Source organism: Juglans regia, chromosome 5 (assembly GCF_001411555.2).
Source record: "Juglans regia cultivar Chandler chromosome 5, Walnut 2.0, whole genome shotgun sequence".
Lineage (NCBI taxonomy): Eukaryota > Viridiplantae > Streptophyta > Magnoliopsida > Fagales > Juglandaceae > Juglans > Juglans regia.
In genome coordinates this window covers 2,425,658-2,448,463 of record NC_049905.1, presented here as the reverse complement: position 1 = coordinate 2,448,463, position 22,806 = coordinate 2,425,658, and the positions used below count along the sequence as shown (strand labels likewise).

General features: G+C 34.6%; 4 protein-coding genes across 5 annotated transcripts; 3 read left to right on the top strand and 1 right to left on the bottom strand.

Moving 5' to 3' along the window:
• Positions 1-587: 587 nt before the first annotated feature.
• Positions 588-6,490, top strand: LOC108990518 (3-hydroxyisobutyryl-CoA hydrolase-like protein 1, mitochondrial). The gene is made up of 14 exons (XM_018964516.2): positions 588-788; positions 865-945; positions 1,459-1,527; positions 1,658-1,721; positions 1,980-2,059; positions 2,472-2,555; positions 2,994-3,078; positions 4,279-4,364; positions 4,451-4,572; positions 5,015-5,075; positions 5,467-5,565; positions 5,666-5,767; positions 5,848-5,889; positions 6,100-6,490. The coding sequence occupies exons 1-14, from the start codon at positions 663-665 to the stop codon at positions 6,217-6,219; spliced, it is 1,221 nt and encodes a 406-aa protein (XP_018820061.1). The 5' UTR covers positions 588-662; the 3' UTR covers positions 6,220-6,490.
• Positions 6,491-6,746: 256 nt separating this feature from the next.
• On the bottom strand, positions 6,747-10,113 carry LOC108990512 (cell number regulator 6-like). The gene is made up of 4 exons (XM_035689967.1): positions 9,781-10,113; positions 8,907-9,021; positions 8,304-8,566; positions 6,747-7,271 (listed from the first exon to the last, which is right to left on the bottom strand). Exons 1-4 carry the CDS (start codon positions 9,892-9,894, stop codon positions 7,047-7,049), a joined length of 717 nt encoding a protein of 238 aa, XP_035545860.1. The 5' UTR covers positions 9,895-10,113; the 3' UTR covers positions 6,747-7,046.
• Positions 10,114-11,302: 1,189 nt separating this feature from the next.
• LOC108990502 lies at positions 11,303-14,424 on the top strand. The gene is made up of 4 exons (XM_018964498.2): positions 11,303-11,672; positions 12,198-12,345; positions 12,848-12,941; positions 13,992-14,424. The coding sequence occupies exons 1-4, from the start codon at positions 11,374-11,376 to the stop codon at positions 14,255-14,257; spliced, it is 807 nt and encodes a 268-aa protein (XP_018820043.1). The 5' UTR covers positions 11,303-11,373; the 3' UTR covers positions 14,258-14,424.
• Positions 14,425-15,367: 943 nt separating this feature from the next.
• On the top strand, positions 15,368-22,148 carry LOC108990498. Of its 2 annotated transcripts, none has more exons than XM_018964490.2 (9): positions 15,368-15,535; positions 15,675-15,737; positions 16,852-16,984; positions 17,685-17,925; positions 18,806-18,934; positions 19,022-19,071; positions 19,922-20,019; positions 20,096-20,383; positions 21,420-22,148. In XM_018964490.2, the coding sequence occupies exons 2-9, from the start codon at positions 15,687-15,689 to the stop codon at positions 21,891-21,893; spliced, it is 1,464 nt and encodes a 487-aa protein (XP_018820035.1). In that variant the 5' UTR covers positions 15,368-15,535; positions 15,675-15,686; the 3' UTR covers positions 21,894-22,148. The 2 variants fall into 2 exon arrangements, with proteins under 2 accessions (XP_018820035.1, XP_035546390.1); XM_035690497.1 differs by having other exon boundaries at positions 15,368-15,547.
• Positions 22,149-22,806: the final 658 nt, after the last annotated feature.

The window sequence follows — 22,806 nt, the reverse complement described above, 5'->3', positions numbered from 1 at the left end:
TATACACTACTATAGTGACTTCTCTTTAGAATTACTCGACGTGCTTTGAGATTTTGAACTCACAACCCTTCCATGTTAGCTTCTACAACGTTAAAAACTTCCCAAATCATTACGTCCTAAATTACAATTTCTTTTCTAAATTTACATCCAAGACTACTAAAATCAACTATTTGTATCTTGAATTATAACAGTTTGAATAGTAAAAACATTTCATCTCATCCTCTTATATATTATTTTATTATTATAATTTTTTAAATTTTTATATAAAATATAATAAATAATTTATATTTTTTAAATCTTAAAATAAAAATAAAATATAAAAAATAATATTTTTATAATATTTTATTCATCTTTTAACTTTTATCTCAACCTATACTTAAATTAAAAAAAAAAATGATAGTATGATTTTGATAATTTGAGGGGTAATAAAAGAGACGATAATTTAAGGATGTAATATGGTATAACCCTTAGATAATTAAAGAAAAAGACCATGAAATTGAATTAAAAATTTTCGCTAAAATCAAAATATAATAATTAAACAAAACTTTTTACAAAATGAAGAAATCTTACGAAACATATTTTTTCCCTTTTCCAAAGGCTGTCATATTAACCTTCTTCACTGGAGAGTAGGGAGCCATTGGGATAGAGCCATTGAGTGGAAGATGATGCAGAGGTTTAAGGCAGCCTTATTGCTGAGGCGCAATCCTCACTTTCCTCGATTCCTCAACCAATACAGAGCCCTCTGCTCTCTTCCGGACAGTGCTGTTACCGATGAACTTGACGACCAAGTCTGTTTCTTGATTACCCATTCGCTTGTTCCCTCCGTTTAATCCAAACCATAACACTCTCTCTCTCTCTCTGCAGGTATTAGTTGAGGGCAAACCTTGGTCCAGAACAGCGATTCTGAACAGACCCTCGGTGCTAAATGCTCTGAGTACCGCAATGGTATGTGCTCCCATTTCTTCATATACTTGTTTTTGTTAAGTCATTTTTCCATATACTTGTGCAAGTGTTTCTGAGCCTTTTATTATATCTTATCTCAATTAGATTGGATAAACGGGTTTCTTTGCGATTTCTTGGCTCTTGGGTTGGGCCCCAAAGTGTAAACCTTGAAATTCAGGTGTTATCTAATATTCAATTGGTTCAGTTGAAGGAATTAATATCTGGGTCTTTGTTCTTCTGGTGTTTGGTTGAGAACCGTTATGTATGATTTGTCTTTAGCACGTAATTCTCTGTATCTTTATTGTTATATGTCCTCCAATTGGTTCAATTACGAGTATTACCTTCATCATTGCTTTACAGTGTTCAGGTGGCCACTATTATGCAGAGTTATATAGCTTAAATTTGCTCCCTAGTGGCTCAATTTTTTTATCTTTTGTTTTCTTAAATAGTGTTTGTGTTGTTCTGTGACACCAATAAGAAAGATTTGTGTCTTGATGATGTATCTTTGGTTTTTAGGGAGCTAGATTGCAAAAGCTGTACACATGCTGGGAAAATGATCCTGATATTGGTTTTGTGGCCATGAAGGTAAAACTTTTGATGTTGAAACGGTTATTGGATCCATATATTTGTAATATTTTGAGTCTGAATCATAATGTTTAGTTGTGATTACTTTTTGCTGAGTATCTACTTAAACATAGTTTTGCATTTTCTGAAGGGCAGTGGCCGGGCATTTTGTGCTGGTGGAGATGTTGTGACACTTTATCATCTCATAAACACAGGCAATAAATTCATCTGGCTTTTCATTTTAAGATTTACCTGGAAAAATTGTGCGCATAAATTTTTCATAACCAAATTTTGCTCTTCATTGTTTATGACTTGGAGAAAGTAAACCTTAATTAGAGGGAGATGGGATGGGGTTGGGTGAACCTAGGTTAGATCCCTTGGTTCACTCTATACTTGTTTATATGTCGAGAATCTTGTTTTGGAGTTGATGTTTGTTTCCATTCAACTTTTGACCTTTGGTTCCTTCTACGCAGGGAAGATGGATGATTGCAAGGAATTTTTTAGGACATTATATACTTTCATATACTTTCTAGGTACATATTTGAAGCCAAATGTAAGTGTTCTTTTTGTTTTTGTTTTTGGTGAAGCATTAGTGGTTAATATACTGTACACTCTTCAGTTTAGTCGGTGCTATATTTCAATCATATCTTTGATATGGTCATTTTTGCAGAGTTTTCTCTGAGGTACTTGGTCCGTTACACTGTGTACTGATCTTTTGCTCAAATTTCTTTAGTAGTTGAACAAATTTTCTTCCTGTTCTTATCTTTGTGGTCTGGCATTCCTCTGGTTCTGTACTTGGATCTATTTAAATTTTCTGGTGCATATTGCATTTGAGAGTTTGTGTGGTATTTTCCTTGTGTACTAATCATAACAAAGTCCCCAAGCCATGAATGGATCTGTCTAATTTTAGCTACACCAATCATAATAGGTATGTTGATTGTAGTGCTGTAATGATCTCCATGCAGGTGGCGCTTTTAAATGGCATCACTATGGGTGGTGGGGCTGGAGTATCAATCCCTGGGATGTTTAGGGTTGCAACTGATAAAACTGTATGTAGTTAGATTGCTTTTACTTTTATCCTGTTCCCGCTTTTCTAGTTGTTCGTTTTAATGATTGTTTTTTTATTATAGTTTTCTTACTGACTTAAATTCTTTTGAGCTAGAATGCACTCCCTACATCAGACTAGTTTATTAGTATTGATAGTATTGTCACAAGCAATTACTTTTGTACCATAGATTATAATATATTTCAGCAGATTTGCTTTGATGATTGCCATTAATGAAAGGTCCGTCTTTCTGAGAGATGAAGCAGTACAATCTTCTACTTTCATTACCATACAAATACAGTAGTGAAAATTATATGTTTAGTTCTTTTGTGGTGATGTGCTTGTGAGAAGTGTTAAATTTCTTACTTGTTTCGCATCTGTCATTTGATGTTCACGTTGTGCTTCGAGAAGTTAAAAAACAGTCCATTCTCCCAAATCACAGGTTTTTGCTACCCCTGAAACTCTCATTGGTTTCCACCCAGATGCTGGCGCTTCATTTTACCTCTCACGTCTCCCTGGTCACCTTGGTATGCTTGCAGTACATTATAGTTTTTCCTTTGTAATCTACTTGCTTACCATTCAATATTTTGCGGCTTGTTTGTTTGATTTGGAGACATTAAGTGAAGTTTTTATAAGTCTCTTTCTTGTCCTCACATCATTCTATGATGATATCAATATTTTAAGAAGTTGAGTGATATACTCGCTGCCCTTTTGTGAATATGCCTCTTATCTTTATGATTTCCCTTGAATTGGAAGAAATATAATGGACAGATGAACTTAAAAGTTTAAAATAGCCTTTGAAATGACATAAAAATACCTTTTTTTTTATTGGCACCGGGTATCTGAGAACAAAGTCCCAACTAATTCCGGGGATGCACAGGCCCTCTGCAAGGAGTTTCCCCGCAAGCGCACTTCAAGTAATTCAAGGGGAAGCATACCACCAAGACCAAGATTTTGACCACTTGAGCCAACCCTTAGGGTTAAAATACTTTTCTTTTTGGGAGAATGGAAGTAAATAGCGTGTGCAAATTTATTCATAGTTTGCTTCTTCTCATTTCTAGAAGCACGCTGTGGCAGTTCATTAGCAATGTTCTTTAAGGCCTAGTTTGGGTACTGAATTATTACCTCATTACTATTCATTATTTTATTATTATTTTTCATTACTTTTCACTACTATTCAATATTCTATCATTATTTTTTCATTACCTTTTTACTACATTCACAGAATACCTAAAAATACCTTATTACTCAAACGCAACCTAAGTGAATTACTTTAGGAATCTTGTGATGATTTTTTTAGGTTCATTGTGCAAAACGATTCCACATGTACCAGAGGCGTGCTACTAATGCAGCAAAAGTTGTTCATTTATCCTTCAAATTGGTCCAAAGTCTTACTATAGTGTCGAGGTATTGTCATGGCTGTTTTTTTTTCAGCGCATAAGGAGCTACACTTGATTCAAGTCCACCATAAGATTAGACTTTCATCAATTATTAGACTGGAAGTGGATGCTAAAATGGAAAAATCTTCTAATCATAAGCTTATGTTGGATATGACAACTAGCTAGGTGGCTTTAGTTCAATGTCTTTTTCCAAGTATTTTATAAGATTAACCTTTTTGGGCACTTTCTGCTCATCAAAGAATGTAATTAGGAATTAATTTTGGTGTTCATAATCAATTAACATCTATTTTTGTTTAAATTTAAAACTTCATATATTTTTTTCCGCAGGGGAGTACTTGGCTCTTACAGGAGACAAACTCAATGGATCAGAAATGATTGCTTGCGGGCTTGCTACACATTATGCACATACTGCAGTTAAGTTTGTTGGATAATCCTTATTTTTCAAATTATCTTTCTTGCTTATGTAACATTAGTATGTATTGCTTCTTTTTTAATGCAGAGGCTTCCATTAATTGAAGAACAACTTGGAAAATTGGTTACTGATGATCCTTCAGTCATTGAAACTTCTTTAGAAAAATATAGTGACCTTGTCTCTCCAGATAAGCAAAGTGTAATTAAAAGGTATGCTTTATTAAACCACCTGATGGAGATATCTTCAGTTATAAATATTTATGATGACATGGAACTCACCAAGGCACATCCTTGGGGATTAATGGATACATGATCATATCTACCAGAACTGTGTATCGGATAATCCCAGAGAAACTCCTAGTGCAGAACCAAACCCAGAATGTCTAAATTTACAGCTCATCCCAAGCCCACTCTTTGACCGCCAAGCTGAATCCTTATGGGTTTCATTATAAATTGAGAAAACCAACCATTTATGTCTCTCTTAAACAGCCATTTAATATGTCATTAACTTTGGGTGAAGCTCTTGACATTAATGCTTATTCCATCTACGATATTTTAACTTTGGAGGGAACTTTTATGTGTTAATATTTAATGCTCATTCTGTCCACCGGATGAGTTAACTTTGCTGAACTTATTCTGCCATTTTTTCTAGGATCGAAATGCTTGATAGAACTTTCTGCCATGACACAGTTGAAGAAATTATCGATGCTTTGGTAAGCATATTTTTCTCTGTATGTTTCTATTTAGTTCAGAGCTATTAACTATCTCACAATGGATTGAAAAGCATTTTGCAGAGGTACATCTTATTTGTAGATAATTGAAGTTTGTTTTTAACTGGTTTACTTCTTTTTTCTTTTTGCCTATATCTATATGTAGTGTGTGCTGGGGTCTTAGTTTCTGACCTGAAGGTTAGGCCTTGTGAGTTGCAGTTGTTGAGTTCGAATATGATTGTTTCTTTATCAATGAAATAATTTATTACTTATCAAAAAAAAGATTATGAATGTCTTTATATAATTATCCAAAATATATTCCTCTAAATTTGAGACCCTATAATATTCTAGATAAAACTTCTAACTGACCATTTAAAATAAATAATTTTATCAGGAGAGTGAAGCAGGTAAAACAAATGATGCATGGTGCATTTCTGCCCTAAGGAGATTTAAAGAAACCTCACCATTAAGTTTGAAGGTTTCTTTGAAATCAGTGAGTTCCTTATCCTCATGGCTTAGCCCTTCTCTTTTTCTTGGTTTTTTCCCTTATGAGAAACAATTTCATTATGATGTGATCCAACATACTGGCTCAGATACGAGAAGCTAGATTTCAGACCCTTGATCAGTGCTTGATCCGCGAGTACCGAATGTCACTCCAAGGGATATCTAATCAGGTTTCAAGAGACTTTTGTGAGGTAGAAAATATCTTGATTTAATTTTAGTAGAACAAACTTTGATAATGTTAATCAATTCATTTGTTATATATTTTCATTAGGGTGTTAGGGCACGGATGGTGGAAAAGGACTTGGCACCAAAGGTATAATCAGCTGCTTGTATTATCTTCATATTTGGACAATTGGAGTTGCATTATTGTCAAGATTATATTATTTTCATGAATAAAAAACGTGTAAATTGAATATAGGTAGTGGCGCAATATCGATAGTACTTGGGTTAAATCATGTCTAGATAATTTTCTACCTATTGTCTTTAAATTTGTAAAACTTCCATGTTTCTTGAATATATGCAGTGGGATCCGCCGAGTTTGGAACGAGTGTCTGAAGACATGGTGCTGCACTACTTTTCCCGGCTTAACGAGTTTGAGCCTGATCTGGAGCTACCCACAAAACTTCGTGAAGCATTCACATAATTCAAGCATTTGTAGGAACGAGTTCCTGGTCGTATGTTTACAAAAGCTCATTACGAAGGCATTTGAAGAAAACTGTCCGAGTTGTAGGAAATTATCAATACAAACGGAAGAACACTCCCACCATTTTGTAGCCTGTTGCCAACTTTGGATGAAAATTTGAAAATTGAAAAATGAAAAATAAATGGGTCACAGACTTTGCATGGATAAGTAGACATCGACTACAATGAATGTTAATGCTTGCAGGAGACACTGATCAAAGCATGTTTCTACCCCTAAAGACTCCTATTTTTTAGTTTTGTTATCAGGGGTCTCGCACTCCACACCCTATCAAAAAATAAAAGAAAAAAACTGTCGGGTTTGGAGTGTGGAGATGAATGATAACTGATGTATAGCAAAATCAACTAAAAGCTATCCGAATTTAAACATCAAATGCTATCAGAAATCGTTAACTGAGAATAATTTTGATAGAAAATCACGTAAAAATGTGTCACATCAATAACTATGATCGGAAATGACAAAATCTAACATTCTCGTTAAATGATGTACTTCCAAACTAAAATGTTACATTGTATATAATTGTTGGCCAAACAATTTATGGTGCCTGTGGCAAGCACAGCACGGATATTATTGCTTTTCATCTATTTGTTCCATTTTAACCAAGGTGCTCCCCCGTTAACTAAACATGTATGTATTGTTACATTGATGCTACGATGGGAAGCCAGTATTGTTGATGTGTTATATTCAAACATTTAAAAAAAAAAAAAAAAAGTAACAGAAATGAAGGAAGAAAATTTTTTGAGTCCTGTATAATAGGAAATTTGAAAATTCTACAAAGGCTGAATTTCCAAATTGCTTTGCTCGCCATTTTTGGGCGCAGATGGTTCGGACTCCTTGTTCTCGCGAGTGTCCATCTCTTGAACCGGTGGAGGGCTAACAACAGTCATGTTAACTGCGGCATTATCAGATAAATGGTTTTTCATCTCCCTGTGCTCCTGACAAATGGCACACCAGTGGAAGCAGCAGTGCACCAGGCAGGGGTCGCATGGCGAGTTCTGCCAAAAAAGAGAAGCAACATAACCAGTCAGCACGCATCCATGAGCACATCTATGAAATACAGGTGATGGCATGTGAAAATGGAAAGTCCCACTTGCTTTTCTGTCCCAAATGAAACTTCAGGATGTTCAGCAATAAAATCAGAAACTCAAAAAGTCATGATCAGTTGTCTAAAGCTGTACATGGCCAAGACCAAGTTACTCTTCTCATCAAATGATCACACTCAGCACATCAGGGTATATAGCTACAGGTTTGTTTGCATGTCTACATGTATCTAAAGAGGCCTGGATAGCTCATCTCTTCGCATCTCCCCTCTGGCTTGAAATTGGTGAATATATAAACTAGTTCATGTGCCAATAATTCCTTGTTAACAAGTGTGAACCACACGAAAAAGTAATTCAACAACAAACCAGCTGCTTTGCACTTTTCCAACAAACCGCATCCATGTTCCCACACCAGAACCATCATCAGATTGAAAAAACGAATGCAAACATAAAACAACAAGAAAAGATTTTAGTTTCAAGAGATCCCACAACTAAATTGAGGTTACTGATTGTAAAGAAACAATATCCAAAATCCAAATGCAGAAGCAAAAATCCTCAAACCAGCCTTTTCTGTTAAAAACTCAGAAGTACCCTCCCCTTGAAAAGAAGTCACAAAAAAGCAGACTTCTCCCAGCAGTTATTCAAAGAAAAAAGTCTAAATCAAAACTGGTGAAACAAAAAAATCTCCCATAAATTCATACAACATAGAGGAAAAACTTTCATATATGTAACAACTATATTTGTTATATTCGGAAAGCTAGATCTAACAAAAGTTATCCATTTCCACATAATAAATTGAATCTCATTAATTATGAGGAAAAGAAATCTTGCCAACTGTAACAAGTGGAAAAACTGAAAGTATAAGTGGACTAGACATGAGTATCTAATTATATGAAGATGATTTCCAAGTTTAACTCTGACTGATCTGGCTTTAGGTTTTTGCAAGTGATAAAATTCAAGATACTATGGAGAGAATATTGAAATTACCTTGAGATGATATTTCTTCTGCAATGATTGTCGAAATAAACCAGTGTAGATGCCACACATCCACCAACTAAATAACAGACCCTCAGCAATGAGAAATGATGTCTTAGGATCAATACCGTGGAACAGAGCTGTTGCTGCTGCAAGTGCAAGTCCACCTTCGACACACATGCCATGACAAACACATGCATTGGTCCATGGAATATCTTGCAAATTTTCAACATTACGCCCAAACAACACACATGGGCAGAAAAGTCCAGTCCAGCCTGCAAAACAACCGCAATGATTTTAGAATGAGCAACATTCATGAAAAAAACACGAGGAAGTTACGCTCCTCCCATTTCTAGCCCTTTTACTGCATGCTCGGAAATCTAAGCAATCTATGATCTAAAAAAATTTAGTGGAAAAATTAATATCTCCAAAATGCCACTGCCTGCCAATACGAATGATGTATCCAATCTAATATTAACAATCAACAAGCACGACTTCTAGAATTACCATAAACATCGATTATGAATTCCATTAGATTGAAAAAATAAAATGAAAGGGCTTATAAGTCAAGATTTGAATGCCAGCTCGATAACAGTACAGCAATGAGGCTCTTACAACTTTCAGTATCTTCAGCACAGCCACAAATCCCAGTTGTCCAATCTTCATCAGCAGGTGGCTGGTAGCTTTCAGGCAGTGGTTGACCACATTCATTACATCTATGAACAACTAACTGAGAAATAGGAGATGAAATCAGCAACTAAAAATAATCCATCAATAAAAATCAAATTGTAAGCGATAACACCATGCATTCTCTGCTTTGGAATGTTAACCTTTTGCGTTGGGAGACGAGGCGCAGGGGACTAGGGGTTTAAGGCAAAGCTGTAGCTTTTGTTTATTGTTGTGGAGTATTCAAAGTTAATACAATGTTCTAGCAAACATCTCTCTCTCCGCATGGCGTTTGTGCAAAAGAATAATATCTAGCAATTGTAGGCAAGTTGCAAAATTGACGCTAAATTTTTTTATAGGTAGAGAGAGATAAAATGCCCACATACAAAAGTACAAAAACTTCTTTTATAAGTAAAAAAATACAGAAACTGGAAACTACGGATGTACAAATCAAATCACTACAAATATAATATTCTCACGACGAAGAATCAACGCTCCATGGTCGAATGCCTTATATTCGGCTGGCAAGAAAAACATCAAAATGGAGCGAGAAATAATAAAGCTTGACCATACAAATAACATATTGCTTTTGACCGTTTCCCAAATAACACTCCTTTCCATTTTTCTAGACAACCAAACAGAGAAAGAGAAAATTCCGTTACAACGCCAAAAAAACCAACAATCACAAACAGAGAATCAAAATCCAAGCAAAACATCGTGCCGTCGATCAACAGAATTCAGTAGAATACATATATATATACGAAAAAATAAAAAGATATAACGATTTCTAAAAAGAGAATTGAGATTTGAAAAATTGGAGGACCTGAGGGACTTGAATGGGTTGGTTAAGCTCTCCAGGGGTGATCTCCTCCAATGGTGCTTGATCCTTCTTCAACTTCACGTACCGCGACTGCAAGTGCGTGGTCCCATCAGCCATCTTATCTCCCCGGAGAAAAGTCAACAAAAACAAAGAGATCAGAGGGAGGAATGTGAAATTAGAGAAACGGATAATGCGAATGGAAGAGGGAAATGGAGACTTCAATGCTTCAAACTATCCTTTAATTCACAGTCGAAATCCGGAGTTTTTATTTTTAGATTATTCTTCTCGCCATTGTCATTTACAGATACAGTTTTGATAAGTTGAAACAGTTTTCGTAGTTTATAAAGGAAGTTGGAGAATGTTTTATAGTCTAATTTTATAAGAGAAATAATTTGTAAAAATGTCATATAGATAAATTATGCGCAAATATTTTATAAAAAAATAGATCATATTTTAAAAAGGTGTATAAAATAATATTATTATCTTAATAAGATTTGCTTATTTTATAAACAATTTATTTAAAATTTATCTATTTAAAATTTATATCTAATATTATTATTTTATAAAAATAAATTTATAAATTGACGTGTATTAATGTAATAAGTTAGATGAAAAAAAAGTTTGGAAAATACTAGATATCCCGCTGGGTCTAGCAAGTGTATTTCTATGTATTTTTTTTATGTTTTTTTTATATAAATTTTATTAATAATTTTAAATATTTTAAAAAATTAAAAAATATTATTAAAAAATATTTTCTTAATCACGAAGTAAAATAAAAAATCATAAAAAATATTTTATGATTTTTATTTTATTTCGTGATTAAAAAAATATTTTTTAATAATTGTTTTTTTACTTTCTGATTAAGAAAATATTTTTTAATAATATTCTAAATTTATTTTATTTTTTTTAAATATTTAAAAATATTAAAAATTTTATATAAAAAATAATTTAAAAAAATACATGTAAAATAATACTACACCTCATCAGAGCCCCCCGCGGGACTGTAGCGTGACCCAAAAAGTTTTAAACTAGATTCACAAAAAAATCTTACGAACTGATTTGATGTGATTCATATATTCTATTTTATAGTAAAATAATCTTTATAATCTAATGAGTCAAATTAAATTAAATTACATTATAAATTTATTTTTAGTTGCGTAAACGAAGCATTTCTCTCGAGTTTTTTCCAAGTTTTTTGTTTAAGCCAGCATTTCTCAATATTAATTATACCGAAAGGATGTGTAAAATTGCGGGGATGAACTTTTTCTTGCTTGAAAATAAGAAACAAATTAAATAATTTATAAATTTTAATTATCGAATTTGGATGAGAAAAAAAAAAAAAATCATCTTCAGCGTAATTACCAAGCACGAACAATCCCATGATTCCCATATTTTAATGAGGTGGTCGAGGTAATTCGACCTCATGCCTCGACTTCTAATAATTTTTTAGTCGATTTCTGTTGCTTCTTCTTTTTTAGATTTTCATAAATTTATAATTAAATAAAAATCTACGACATAACTTTTTTTTTTTTGGATAGAATCTAGGATATAACTTGGGAAGCGAAGAGATGTTGTAGTCAGTAGGGTGGGAAAGAGATGGGAGGAGAAGCCATGCATATCGACCTTCCCACCATTCAGTTCAAAACTTCTTCCTCTAACGTTCCTCCTCTTCCTCCTTCCTCCAATTTAAACCTTCCAGTTTCAGCCACTTATACTGGGTCGCTTAGAACATCTTGTTCTGCTCCCAGCTGCTCCTGCCATGGTGGGAATTCTGGGCGGATACAGACCGTAGATGGGAGAGAAGAAAAAGAAGCGATTGGGTCTCTCTGTAATCGTGTTTTTGCACATGTTCCATCGCAATCGGAGGTTGAAAATGCCGTTGATGCTCTTCGAAAGTGAGTAACAGTGTTACATTTCTGCTTCTTTTGTGATTACGTACGTTTGTGCTTTTCAGATTTTCTTGGTTAAGATTGAAAAGCTTGCATCTAACCACAGTTTCAAGAAAATCCAACTATTTTCTTATCCCATCTCTATTTTCTGCTGCTGCTTTTTTTTTTTTTTCACAAAAAAGGGTCTCTTTTTTCTGCTCTTGGAAATTCAGTTTGAAGATTATTTTAAAGTCCTTGTCAAAACTCCATAAAACATATGATGCATGTTGAATTTTGTGATGGAAATATTGGCATCCTTGGTGTTACTGTGAATGACTGCAGTAGTCGATGAGATCATCTGCGTTCTAGCACAAACTTCTGTTTCTCAAGTTTAACTCGTCTTGGAGGCAAGTTGTTAATCAATTTCGAGGTGTTTGTATGGACAATTGGTTTTCATTCATCATAAAAAAATTTCAAACCATTTTGAATCGAAGATTGATTATTATCTCGTTTAGAGTGTAAATTTTCTAATCATATTGCTATTGCAACCAGTATTATGCTTGGGAATTCCTCATCTGGGTCCCAGTTGAAATGGCTTCAGAAGAAGCTGGATTGTTTTGATGCGAGACTATTGCTGTCTCATGGATACAGAAGAGTTGCTAATGCTTTTCGCTTGCTGCAAATAGATCCTTCTGTCAAGGTACCTTCTTGGTTTTGGCATTACAGTGGCATTCTTTAGACTTGGGAAGGTTCAATCCTCCTTTGGATAATCTCTGATATTGATATATTTCTTACCAAAAGCAATACTAACATGATTGATACATAAGCAAGGGAGGGAGTAAGCAGAAAATGATTGCCTCAAAGATAAGTCCTTTGCAAGTGATTGAACCTTGTGAAAGTCCTACAACAAGACCTTGTTTGTGTTCATGTGATGATGTTGATTTTTTCATGGGGTCTAACTTGTTAGGATCTTTCTCCTTTTATCTCTTGATATCCCACATTGTTTTGACTATAAGGAGTATTATTTCGTCACCACAAATGTTATTCCTGTGGAATTTAGATAACTATCTATTGATCAAGAGATGTGATTTTCTAATACTTCAAAGTGATACTATTCAGTTTGCATTTTTATTTTGTCTGGACGGACAGCAGGCATGTTTTTGTTGATTTATGTTTCTTCAAGGGATCTAAATTTGTTGTAGGGACTAGTGGTTTCAATAGCATCTGATAAATCTGTATGGGATGCGATTATGAAGAATGAGGAGGTTCAAAAACTTCGAGAATCACACTACACAGGTTTGCACTCTGCTCTTCACATATTTGGTTTGGTTGATAGACTTTTTCAATATAGTTTCTTTTCTTTTCTTTTTTTTGGCCAAGGGACTTGTTCAATAAAAAAGTTTCTATCTTCTGTCTAATTTCTGGATGCATCTCAACCGCTAAAAAACTTTTGGGTATTATCTATTGCTGGTGGTGCGATCAATTATTTCAGTAAAGCATACAACTTTAGAGTAGATGTGCAGCGTAACAACATGCAAAATCTTAAGTGCAATAGAACTATGGGAACAAACATTGCTGTTGTCATTGGACAATACAAAACAGCTAAATGGTGGTGCCCTTGTTGCGATTAATTTGAGTTGTTTGAAATTAATTTTCAACCTTAGGTTATCATGAGAATATATGAAGGAGCACCCCGTTAGACCTGAACAAAACTCACAGCATTGGGTCCTAGATTTTAATTGTGATATTTTGCGTCCTGTTTTGGTTGACTCAGTGGTTTATGTTGCTTGATATTGTGTCTTTTATAAAATAGGATAGACTGAAGAAATCGTTTTTTTCCCTCATTCTTGGACTACGTTTGTGATTGAAACAGAGAAGTTGATGATTGCCAAAAAGATATTCCCTAATATTTGTAAAAGAAAGGATAAGATTGTTACTCGCAATAAGTGCTTCTTAGAGTACAGAAATTGGAGGTTAATCTGAATTTGTATTCTGTATCTACTGCCCTGAAGTATCAAACATCGTCACCATGCACAAAGATGATGGAAAATTGTTTTAAGACCTGATTTTGGCAAGATGTGATCAGATAGTCCTTTCTTTTTTGGGTTGTGAGACTTGAGAGTTAACACCTTGGAAATCCTCAATACAAATTTCAGGATACCACTTTAATCCAAAAGTGTGCCACAATAGGTAAAAATCCAGCGATTTTAGATTAATCAATCACTACTCTCACTACTATCGGAAGTTAGACCCTTACCTCTCAATCATCATATTACTCATATGTGAATATTCCAACACTTGCTTTCTAGTTTCCACAACTAATTCGCCTGCGTTTTTCCCCTGCAGGTAATTATGAAAGGCCTCGGGGCGTTAATGAAGAACCAGACTTGGCTACAACCTTGCAGAGGTGGATTTTGGATGTCACAAAAGCAATAGTTATGGAGCTCATTGAGAAGCTTGTGTCACTAGTGGATGAGCTGTTTCAACTTCCTGGAAGGATTCAGCCCACAAGAGATAACAATGAGCAGATGGAGGAAAAAATTAGATCGTCATTCCTTCTCTCTGTTGTGATCCTCTTGATTGTGATTGTGGCTCGAGCCCAGAATGCTTGATCATCAAAACATCAGAGCAAGAATGTGGGATTGATCTACAATACATACTGTACATTTGATCAACATAAAAGAACTACCTTTAAAGTAATTAATTTTCCTCCTTTTATGTATGGTACATGAATTGGAAAACCTTGTTGTTGTTTGTCTAATAATCTCTTGAAGACCTATATCTGTTTCATAAAAGTCTTGAAGGGAAACCCACATCATTATGGGTATGCCCAACTAAATCTTCTATGGCTGCTTGGTATGCCTCCAATTGAAAACCTTTCTATGTACACCTCAGATTGCAAACCCTGCTTCTGAAAGACAGCCAGGATCATCTTCCACTCGCATGATACGAGGTACACGTCCATGGGGGCGAAGAGCCTGATTCATTTCGATAAGATCAGCAAATCGAGTTGATGTTTGTCACGTTGATGTCGTTATTTTGACATTTTTCACCATTGATATAAATATTAAAACCTAAAAGCTCTTCTGCCTAGATAAGCAAAAGAACAAATTAATGTTTATACTTTATGTGCAACTACATTACCCGAAAATGATGTTAAATGTTGTAGAGTCCATGTAATGTATTTAGAGAAATGCTTTTGTTATCTTATAAAAGTAAACTTACAAACTGGTAATTTCATATGATAAATTAGATCTGCTTCACAACACTACTCTTCTCATAAATTTATATCTCTTGATTAGGAGTTTGATCCAAAAGAGTTATTGATGGATTAAAGAATTTGTTTTGCTACTCATCATCCTCATATACTACACGTCATATTTATTTTTATTTTTAAATTTTTTTGTTTTATTTTTTATAAATTAATTGATTTATTATACTTATCATCCACTACATATTTAATAAAAGAAAAAAAAAATTATATATAATTTGTGATGTGAATATACTGAATAGGATTTTTCTTAAAGAATAGCCCAAAAATCAAGGGCCGAGATTTCCACAATTCGAGTGAATCGATTGTTTTAGCCGAAACTTGGGCTCCAGGCCCACAATCTGACACTAGGCTCGCTCGCTTTTTGAATTTCTCAGCTTCCGCGTGCGGCGTCTCCGCCCTCATCAAAGAACCGCATGGGTCGTACGATACGACGTCGTCTACTAGTTCCTTTCAGTTGTTTTTGCTTTGCCGTTAAGAATTCCCTCTCTTTCTCTCTCTCCTCAAATTTCTCTTTCTGTTGGAGAAACGAATCTTCCAAAACCCTTATTAAACGATTTTCATTTCAACTGTTTTTTTCCCCAAGAACTGCTGCCTTATAATTGGAATAATTTTTCAGGTAATACTTCATGTAAGTTATCCGAAATTAAGGGTATATTATTGCTGATTTTTAATTAGTAATTTTGTCTTTTACCCCAAGCTTTCTTTTATTTTTTGGTTGCTTGCTATTAATCTTCCTATGGCTATGGATTTGTTAGAAATTGTTTCCAATGAGGGAAGCGGGAAACGAGGGACGGGGAGAGCCGAGGGCACCGTTGGTTGTGAGTATCGCCTTCTTAATATATTCTCGACGTCGTTAATTTGAAGAATTCTGTACATACTTAGTTTTCTCGCTAATTTGGTATCTAGAAGGTTTTTTAATGAATTGTATTAATATTTGAGTGTAATTGCGGCTGTGGGTTTGGTGGTATTGAATTGCGCTTTGGATTTGGAATCTGATGGAGTTGGAGGGGCCCTAATTTGGAGATTTTGAAAGACAGGACTCCAATTCCTTATTTTTAATTTCTTGGACTTGATTTTCCGCTGGCAAACTTTGATGTAGGCTGTGTTAGTGCTAATTTGTAAATGTCTCCGTGTCTTCAGAATTATGCAGAAAATTTGTTATGCGACATTTTCTTGTTTTCCAATGTACTAGATTGATTGTTGTTAGTTCATTGATATGGATGTTTTGTATTTCACCCTTAGTGCTTCATGGATTGACTGGTCAATATTGCTTTGCTTTCTGCTGAAGCTGTAGCTGGGTGAATCAGGATGTTAAGAGAATATAGTGTGATGTTTTAATGAGATGGGCGACTCTGAAGCCCTTTATGAGAATTAGGAAATCAATCTTCTAGTTTGACCCTTTTGACCGAGAATTTGGGAAAAATTTCCAAATAGAAATGCTAGAACTTGGTAATGATGAATTATACAACTTTTAAAGAAAATCCACAGTTCTTCAAATAATGGAGGAGGTGTGATTGTTTTTGTGAGCGTGGTTTATTGATGGGTCAGTTTCAAGTTATAATGCTCTGAAGTCTCACTTTTTAACTGTAATGCATGACACTTTTTAACTGGAAATTTACCGCCTTTGTCATCTGTTTCATTTTGGAGTCCTACCTGGGTTGGCCATCTCGCCCATCAATATCTGTTGTAATCATTGGGGAGGCTGTTAGTCCTTTGTCTGCTGCATCTTCATCGAGATGTTGTGTTTACCCTATATGATTTATGTTTCTCACTGCAGCTGTCATTATTGTTGCATATTTGTTGGCAAATAAAAGAAACTCTCTTATTGTAGCTATAACTAATTTATTTTCCCTAGTTGATTTATATACTGAATAAGAATTATTTTATATTTTATATTGAATGTATTTTGACTGGGTAAGCTTCCATCTTCAGGCGCCAAATGATGATTTGAAGAATAGTGGCCTCATTCCCCAGCTATTTACCTCTGTACCATCGCTCAATGAGGCTGCCTCCTATATTGCACAAACAACTTCTTTATTTACTGGTTGTTTCTCTGATTTTTCTGGTAAGTTTCCTTACCACATATGTGCATTTATCATCTCTTTCATTTCGTTTTTCTGTTTCTGGCAGAAATGCCTGTAAATACATTGTTTTGTACTCTTCTTCTTTTGACTTTTTCTGTAAATATGTGAACATAAAAACATGCTAATGCAAACTAATCAAACTACTTGAATATGTAGTTGGATTTTTATGACTAAACTAATCAGTTTGATGCATAGTCTGATTATATAAAAGTTCTATAAAAACATTGCAAAAAGGATTTCGGAATTACTTGCTTATGTTTCTATATCTAAGTAATGTTCTGAAATCTCCTTTTCTTTTTCATTTTTGAGCCTCTCCCCACCAAGGAAGCCTATGTATGTGACCTCATCTAGTTTATTTTTTAGCCTTAGTATTGTTTTCATGGTCATCTTCCTTCAATGTTCTATCCCGGTTAATGTTGGAATTAAAGATTGAGTAATTTAACATTCCATCAAACGATTTAGTGCAGATAATCCTTTAAAAGATGTCCTTACTTTCGTCTCTGCATAGAATTCAAAATGCATCATATTTTTGCTTTGCTCATGCCCTTTAGTTACCTAATTGCAAGTTTTTCTTTTTAACCACCAGCTGTTGCCATGATTGAACTTCTATAATTTTTACTGAGTTATTTTGAAGCATTGACGTTGGCTTTCTTCAATTGTATGCTTCTGTTATTTTTGCAGTAGAACCATCCCCTAGAGGTTCTGGGAACTCCATTCTACATGCACATGAATTAATAACGCTTTCTTCTGGACAAACTGGGGGATCTGTGGCTACTACCAATGATCAGCCCTCTTCAAGTGGAACTGCTGCTCCTGTACATGGTGAAATAACAAGAACCTCTTCTGGAGAGTCATCTCCCAATACTAGTGCACTTGTAAGATCAAATGGTACTGGACAAAATGGAATTTCCCTTTTTAAAAGGTATTGATTCTTTAGATACCAAGTCTGAAGATCTTAAACTAAGTTAATTAAGGAAATAGAACATGATTTTAAATATTGACCAGATCCGTCTTAGCGTATAATGAACTTAACAGAATTAATCCTTCATCTTGATAAGTTTAATATGCATGAGCACTTTTCCCAAATATATTAGTTAGTGATTGTCTTTTTGATTGAATCCAAACTTCGGGCATTTCTTGTTGATCCTGAATCATGATTTCCTTTTATGTGTTGCTAAGGTTATGTTTGGATAGTGTGTTGAGATGAGATGAGATGAGTTGGCATGCAAGTTGAATAATATTGTTAGAATATTATTTTTTAATATTGTTATTGTTTTGGGATTTGAAAAAATTGATTTATTTATTATATTTTGTGTGAGAATTTGGAAAAGTTATAATGATTAGATGAGATGAGATAAATATCAGTTGAGATCAACTCTGAATCCAAACGGGGAAAGTTTTTTGTAATGTGACTATTAATGAAAAGTATAAAACTAAATAAGTTAGTAAAATTCTTCTCTCTAAATAGGGAAATGCACGACTTTTGATAGGAATATTTTTCTATGAAAAATGCGAGGGTAGTTTAGGAAATGTAAATAAACATATGTCGGAAGTCCTAAAAAGGAAGACAAGACATTCAAATTGGGACAGAGGAAATGTTAGCTGGGATCAAATGCTTAACTAAAAGAAGCTTGGCTTTAGTTGAATAGGCACCTATTCTGGTTGTGATGGCAGTACGATAGCAGAAGGCCTTTTTTAGGATTAAAAAATGCATTTAGTTCCTTTCTTTCTTTGTTGTGCATCCCTGTTACAAATGCTGGTCAAGGCATCCTGATTGTGTTAATCAATAATGATACTTTCAGCCTTATTGACCGGGCACGACGGACTGTCCATGGGTCTGCAGATGATATAGGGTGGCTACAACGTGCTTCAGGAATGCCACCAGTTGAAGATGGGACCGAAAATTTCATAGAAATTCTTGACAATATCCGGTAGAGTTTGCTGCCCTTCTATTTATATGCCCAAGTCGTCCTTGCATTGTGTTTTGTTGTTATATCAGTTGTTTCAACATCTGTCAGGCATGGTCTGCACAAGTTGCCAAACTCGATGGTGTACCTGCTGGTTCCAGGTAGCATTTGTTATTGAGAGCAATTGTATGAAACTGAGAACCGTTTTTATTTTTATTCTCTGAATAATGTTGTGGAAATTAGAAGTTTAATTAGAACTTTTAAATCCTGCCACTGTGGCGTTCTAGACCAAATATGGTGCTTTTGGCAGGTTTTCACACAATTTAAGCTGTGCTAAGGGAGTAGGTACTATTTTCATAATTTCTTTATACTATTGAATAAGAGTTTAGTTTGGAGACGTCATTATCCATCTAGGGAGCTTTTATCTGTGATAATTGTTTGACCTATCAAATAATGAACTCCAAAACTGCTGTAGTGATGTTTTTTTTATTAGTAAAACCAATGTATTGATGTTACACAATGAGAGGCTCATTTTTAAGATCTATTTGATAATTGTTTTTTGATAAGTAAATAAAAAAAATATCTGCAACTGATATAATTTAAATATCTTCAACTGATATAATTTAAATATCTGCAACTGATATAATTGTAAATTAAGGTTTTGGGTTTTAGATTTAGTGTCAACATGTGGACTTTTTTTGGGGTATTTTGATGTTTTCTTGAGCTTCATGTAACTTCGGGAGAGGGAATGGTCTAATTGGTTCAAGAATTAAAATTTTTAAAACGTCAAATGGCTTGAGAGAGACAGATGGAGGGTGAACATTGAACAGGAAGTTTCATTTTGGACCCTGAGTTCAAGCTGTGCATGACACGAATGCTAGAGTTAGGGATCATTCTTTGATGCCATCCACTGTTATAGTTTCTCTGAATTTTAGTTTCCACTTTAGAATTTTTTGGAACTTTGGTATTAGTTTTTTGCTTGTCAAGTTTGGCTAACTAGGCATTTGGCAGGTCTTTTCAGCAACCATGGACCACTTTATTTTGTTAATACGAAAACGAGTTTCTCAAAGATGGGTCTGGCCTGTCATATTGCCAAGATTCACAGCGAGGTACTTGGTCATGTCAAACTCATCTGCTCTTTCATCATGTTGATTTTGGACTAAACGTTAAGCAATTACTTACCAGGCCTCAGTTGAGAAAAACGCCAGAGAGATAAAAGAGTACATTGAGGAAATCTATTGGGGTTCCAGGAAACGTGTTTTGCTTCTTGGACATAGCAAAGGGGGAGTAGATGCAGCAGCTGCTTTATCATTGTATTGGTCTGATTTGAAAGATAAGGTTGCTGGATTAGCATTAGCACAGAGTCCGTATGGTGGCAGCCCCATTGCTTCTGATATCCTGCGAGAAGGACAGCTTGGTGATTATGTCAATGTGCGGAAACTTATGGAGATTCTGATCTGTAAAGTGATTAAGGTGTGTTGAGTTTTGCTCACTATATTTTCTGCATGTCTGATTTATTGATGTTGCTGTTTTTTCTTTGGGGGGGATGGAATGGGGCGTTGTTCCTTGGTCATACATTATTTCTTGTATTTAAACTGAAAAGAAAAGGAAAGAGTTTTTTGAATTTTACATGCCCTACATTACATGGGCTATTAAATTGTTCCTATATTCATTGTTTATTCTCTTTCTGACTCCCTCCTCTCTTAGAAAATTCACTCTTGTTTCATTTTCATTGTTCTTGGGCATGGATATGAATATATTTTCTTCCCCGGTAGAATATTCATTGATATGATTTCTCATAGTTGCAGATGTGTGAAACCAATTGTCACCTTCTCTTTTGATATTTCTTTCACAATATTTTTTTTTCCTGTATCTTTCAATAAGAGTAAAAGGTGTAGAAATTATCTTTATGTACAGTATCATTGATCTTGTGTTGCTACTCAGGGAGGTAATCATTTAGCTTTGATGTATCAGATGACTGTTCCTAAGTTCATTTAGCGGCTAGACATGCAGTTTGCATGTCCCCATATTTATATACACTTAATTTACTAAAAGGGCCACGTGATGCAGGAGATGGCTAAAAGTGCTAAATACATAAATAACATAAAGTGTCAGAATATGACACCTTTCCCACTTGTGGAAATGCGTGCGAAATACATATAGCTTCTGAAAAGAAAATCATGTTTAGATTTTCGGGTGTTAGGCAAGAGTATAGAATTTTGAATAAATTACTTTTGTTGTAATCTAGACTAGTTTTTCTTTTGTAAGAAACGCTGCTGAGGTGTTCTTGACTTCAGACAATGAAGCTGTGACCGAGTTGAATTTCAGTAACTTGACTTTAATCACTTTTCAAATGAGTCTGCTTTTAAAAAGTATAACTTCTATGTATGGTAGGTTTGGCTAATACATAATAAGAATGATTTATGGGTCACTCCTTGCATGAATAGTTTGACTGAGTAAATATGCCAAAAGCAATTTAATTGTTGACATATCATCTGATGTTCTGAAGGGTGACATGCAAGCTTTGGAAGATTTGACTTATGAAAAGAGGAGAGAATTTTTGATGAAGCACCAATTGCCGAGAGAACTCCCCGTGGTTTCGTTCCACACAGAAGCTGGCATTTCGCCTGCTGTTTTGAGCACATTATCTCATGTTGCACATGCTGAGCTACCATCTGTAGCTGAACCTACAAAACTCCCTGTGGTAATTCCCCTCGGAGCTGCAATGGCTGCATGTGCCCAGCTGCTGCAAATCAGGTATGGCGAGAAGAGCGATGGGCTCGTCACGTGTCGTGATGCAGAAGTCCCTGGATCCATTGTTGTGCGGCCGAAACGAAAATTAGACCATGCTTGGATGGTGTATTCATCATTGAACGATGACCCATCAGAAGCAGATGCCTCCCAAGTGTGTGAGGCTCTTCTGACGTTACTAGTGGAAGTTGGGCAGAAGAGGAGGCATGAATTTTCGATGAAAGATGAATGAGGCCAGTTGTATTGGTTTTCATCTCATTGTCATGAGGTGGTTGTTCTGTCAGCCTCCTGTTTCTTTTCTTAACCACTTTGCTCTCTCTTCTCCATCCAAGCTGAAACTAGTTTAGAGCCTGTTATTTGTTTGTACATATATCAGATACCTTGATAAATAACTGGGGGGGTCCACACGAATTAAAATTGTAGAAAGCAAAACGTGCTGCTATCGAACTGGAAGGGTGTGGATAATGTTGTGTCGATTATGATCCTTTTTCCTCTCTCTCTTTTAATTATTATTATTATTTTTTTTTAAGAAGTTACATATTTGGAAAATTAGATAAAAAATGAAAAGAATAAAACTGATGAAAAAAAAAATTGTTGTTAGTTGTTGGTGAGACCTTCAAAAGAGGGACTACCTTCTAAATTAAAATTAATCCTTTATAACTCCCAAGTCCTCAATCGTTTCCGCTAATATTATTCACAATTTCTTGTTTGGCAGATTTGGAAATTAAAAATGGTGCCTTAATAAAAATAAATGCAGGCCTAAAATTCGAAATTGTTTTTAATTGCAGTTTATCAGATTTCAAACTGCCTATTTAATATTTTAGGAGAAAAAAAATTAGAATTAAAAATTTCTCCGTAAAAGAATTAATAATAATGTTAGATATAGTTATAGAGTATGTAAGTATTGTATAATTGTTTTAAAGTTTTATATTAAAAAATTAATTTTTATTATGTATATATCATATTTAATCATTTTTTTTTAAAAATTAAACAATAATAATTATCACTGCAAATATCATTTTCTTAAAAAATCCTCTTAATAGAGTATTGGTCTGAATGAAGTATTAGTCTTCCATCTGCGTTGACGGGATTGTTGGGGTTTGGTATATCCTACCCTGCTTAGTCGGGGTATGGGGCTTTGTAAT